Source organism: Fukomys damarensis, unplaced genomic scaffold, assembly GCF_012274545.1.
Source record: "Fukomys damarensis isolate Sample0158 unplaced genomic scaffold, DMR_v1.0_HiC HiC_scaffold_30, whole genome shotgun sequence".
Taxonomy (NCBI): Eukaryota; Metazoa; Chordata; class Mammalia; order Rodentia; family Bathyergidae; genus Fukomys; species Fukomys damarensis.
This window is the reverse complement of record NW_022900942.1, coordinates 58,436,488-58,440,169: the sequence shown is the minus strand read 5'-3', so window position 1 is coordinate 58,440,169 and position 3,682 is coordinate 58,436,488. Positions and strand designations below refer to the sequence as shown.

Below are 3,682 nucleotides of genomic sequence, written 5' to 3'. Positions count from 1 at the left end.
TTTTTTTTTTTTTTTTTTCTGGTACCAGGGCCTGAACTTAGGACCTTGTTATGTGGCAGGTATGGTGCCACTGAGCTAAATCCTCAGCCCTAGATTAAGTTTTTGTTTTTTGTTTTTTCTAGTACTGGGGATCAAACTCAGGACATGAGTTTACCAGGAGGGCACAGCACCACTGAGGGCCAGTTACAGAGGAAGCAAAGGCTATCAACAATCAGTTACAGTTAGGGTACAGAGCCCAGCATGCACTCTGCACCCAAGCTGGTTTAAGAAGAAGGGGGCTTATTACAGAGTGGGTAATAAATGGCTTAGACAATCCCTGGGATGGCCGATGGGATGGCCCCCCAGTCCCCTGCAGAGCCTGCCACCCCTGCATCAAGACGCAGGCCCGTGACAGTAGCCCGTGTTATTGAACGCTTGCTGACAGGGACTGTACAGAGCACATCTGGCCGCTTTCAGAGCAACTGTGGCACCAGGCAGCTAGGTGTGGGCTGAACCCAGATCCATGCAAGTCCCATTTCCACACCTTGAGCACTGCACTGTGTACGAGAACAGCTGGGAACTCAGCGACTGAGAGGGCTTCCCTCCCTCTCTCCTGAGGTCCACAGGTCAGTTTTTCTGAGTGTTGCCTCCTCCTGCTAACAGTGGTGATTTCTTTTCCCTGTATTTCTGGAAGGCTATAGCTCCCTCAGGCTCCGGATTCAGCAGAGCCCTTGCTGTGGCTCTAATCTGATTTCCATGTCGTGCCTTGTTTGGGAAGTTGTGAGCTGGACACCTCTTGGGCCTTGTTAGTGGCCACACCCCTATTTACAGAGTGGCCTGTCTCATCCCTCTGTTACAGACCACAGTCATCGACTATGTGAAGCCATCGGATCTCAAGAAGGACATGAATGAGACTTTCAAGGAGAAGTTTCCTCACATTAAGTTAACACTCAGCAAAATAAGGAGGTAGGAGTGGCTCCTGTCACCTTGAACTCTATCCTTGCAGTCCCTTCTGAGCCACTTGAGGCTCCTTCTTTGTACAAGAGATCATTTCATGTTGCCTGCACATAGCTCCCAAGTTCGGTAAGATTTATGTTACAGAAACCCAGAGAGTAGACCCCACACAGGTCTGCTTTCTCTCTTGCAGGCAGAGCAGAAGACAGTCGGCACCACAGTCACCTGCCCTGGGGGACAGGGGACCCCTGTCTTTAAGCAGTTACCAAAACAACCAGAGACAAACCCTGTTTCCACACCGCTGATAGGATTGGCTTTGTGGCCCCACATCTGCTGGCCACATAGTCCAGATGACCGACCTCACCTGGCCAGAGAGGACCTTGTATTGTGTCTGTGACACCGTCATGTCAGCAGAATGGGTGTGTGGTAGGAGGAGGAGGAGGAGTCAGGCTGTATACTCACGTGACGTTGGAATATGTGCCAGCATTGGGCCAGCGTGTTCTCTAATACAGATTTGATTCTGGCATGTTCCAGGCCACAGCATCAGGAAAAAAATATCAGTTTTTAGGAAAAGTTGAATGTTCACACTTGCCATTTGCTTGGTGGCTGCCAGTGATCATGCTTAGGTGGTGGACCTTTTCTGCCACAGTTAACACAGCTGGTGTCTGCCACAGTTCAGACCGAACACCCGATTTATTTCTCGAGTGGTCTCGGGAATGAGCGGAGTGCCCACGTGGTATCCCACTTTGACTTTGGACAACCCCAAGCCAAGTGTCCAGGGGAGACTGAGGCACCCGTGTGTACAGCGGGGTCCTTGCAGGTCCCATGTGATGTTCAACAGTCCCTCCTGCTGCCTGGTTTGCCATCGCCCTGGATGTGGTCATTTGGGCAGCCCTGCACCACTGGGTCTGGAGCAAGAATGAGAGTAAAGATACCTGTGCAGCCAGAGCAACGGAGGTTCTAGATTTTTGACACTTACAGGGATTTACTCTTAACCCTTGTCACCTGGGAATGAAGGAAAGAAGAGGCTTTCTAGATGGAATCATTGTTTTTAGGGTCCCCTGAAACTCTTGACTGCTGCCTGTCTCTCTCTAGCCTGAAACGAGAGATGCGGAAGCTGGCCCAGGAGGACTGTGGCTTCGAGGAGCCCACAGTGGCCATGGCCTTTGTCTACTTTGAGAAGCTCGCCCTCAAGGGGAAGCTGAACAAGCAGAACCGGAAGCTGTGTGCTGGAGCATGTATGCTGTTAGCGGCCAAGATCGGAAGTGACCTCAAGAAGCACGAAGTCAAGCATTTAATTGATGTGAGTGGCCTGTGTCCTGACGGCTAGACACACATGGTCCTGGGTCTTGGCAAGACAGTGGGAAATGGAGATAAAGAGGCTGGGAAGTCGTCCTCCCTACGCAGAATGTCAGGTGCCCCATCTTAGCCACCTTAGAGCAGAGGGGTGAGCCATGTGAACCACAAGGCCCCAAGATGTCACAGCATCGGGGTACAGAAAACAAGACATGGTCAGTGCGGTGTCCCACGTATCTCACTGCCTGGCTGTCCCTAAAGGCAGAAAGGAGGCTAATGTGGGTACCTGCCGTACCAAAACGAGTATTTTTTTTTTGTACTGGGATTGAACTCGGGACCTTGCGCTTGCAAGGCAGCCAGCAGAACCACTGAGCTAAGTCTCTGGCCCATAAAACAATGAGTGCTCTTTAGGGTTAGTGCTTTTCGGATTGAGATGCTGTAACACATCGTCCAGCTTTACACAGTGGTACACGAATGTGAGAGGAGGTGGTGGTTGGGTGCAGCCGGAGCTGCAGCTCACTGGACTTGTACAGTTGGTCCCCATTTGTCGCTTTTGCTTTCCTCTGGCCTCAGTGATCCGCAGTCAAGCACAGCCCAAAAATGTTGCGTGGAAAATTCCAGAAACAAGCAATTCATAAGTTTTCAACCGTGTGCCATTCTGAGTAGCGTGATGGAAGCTGGTGCTGTCCCACCCGGGACACGAGTCCCCTCTGTCCGGTGTGCCCGCTGCACACACTCCTGACTGCAGGCACGTAGCCATCTTGCTTCTCAGATTGGCTCACATCACCTTTTGTCATTCCCTCTGTCCACCCCACCACGCAGGCACTGTGTCATCTGTGTCATCACAAGAAGGGCGGGACAGACAGACAGACATTATGGGACAGACGGTACCCACACACCTGCACTAGAGTACATGTTACGGCTCTGTTGTGTTACTACTCATTGTGGTTAATCTCTTACTGCATCAAGTTTATAAATTCAACTTTATCATCTAGGAAGAAACAGTATATCTGCAGCATTTGGTACAGTCTGTGGTTCTGAGCATCTGCTGGGGCCTTGGAACATATGTCCCACGCATCTTTAGAAACAACAAATGCTAATAAAACTTGAAAGTGACATTATAGACATTTAACTGTAGTTAATTAATTGACCACACGGCAAATACTGTTAATGCAAAACGTAGCAAGCCAAGACCCAGCCCAGGTACTAAGGGCAATCAGCAACCTCTGTGTTTGTTGGATTTCTCTCTTTATAAAACCAAAAGCTGGGCGCAAGCAATAGCAGGAGAGATTGAAGTACAAATGCTCATCTGGCCCATTCAGCCCTTCCAAGTGGTGGTCATGGGCAGTCTGCCATAGCTGCGGTCTAAGCCTGAATAACTTAGCCATCGGGGCAGGTAAGCCGCATGTCCAGGCTGCAGTTCACCCCACATTTGACCTTGGGCACTGTGATC

General features: G+C 50.4%; 1 protein-coding gene across 1 annotated transcript in view; it reads left to right on the top strand.

Annotated features, from left to right (window-relative positions):
* Cables1 (Cdk5 and Abl enzyme substrate 1) overlaps nucleotides 1-3,671 on the top strand; it is a 72,104-nt gene extending 68,433 nt beyond the window's left edge. Inside the window, exons 9-10 of the mRNA XM_033757412.1 lie at nucleotides 839-945; nucleotides 2,029-3,671. Coding sequence (XP_033613303.1) covers nucleotides 839-945; nucleotides 2,029-2,263 — 342 coding nt within the window. The 3' untranslated portion in view covers nucleotides 2,264-3,671. The remainder of the gene's footprint in view (nucleotides 1-838; nucleotides 946-2,028) is intronic.
* The last annotated feature ends 11 nt before the right edge of the window (nucleotides 3,672-3,682 follow it).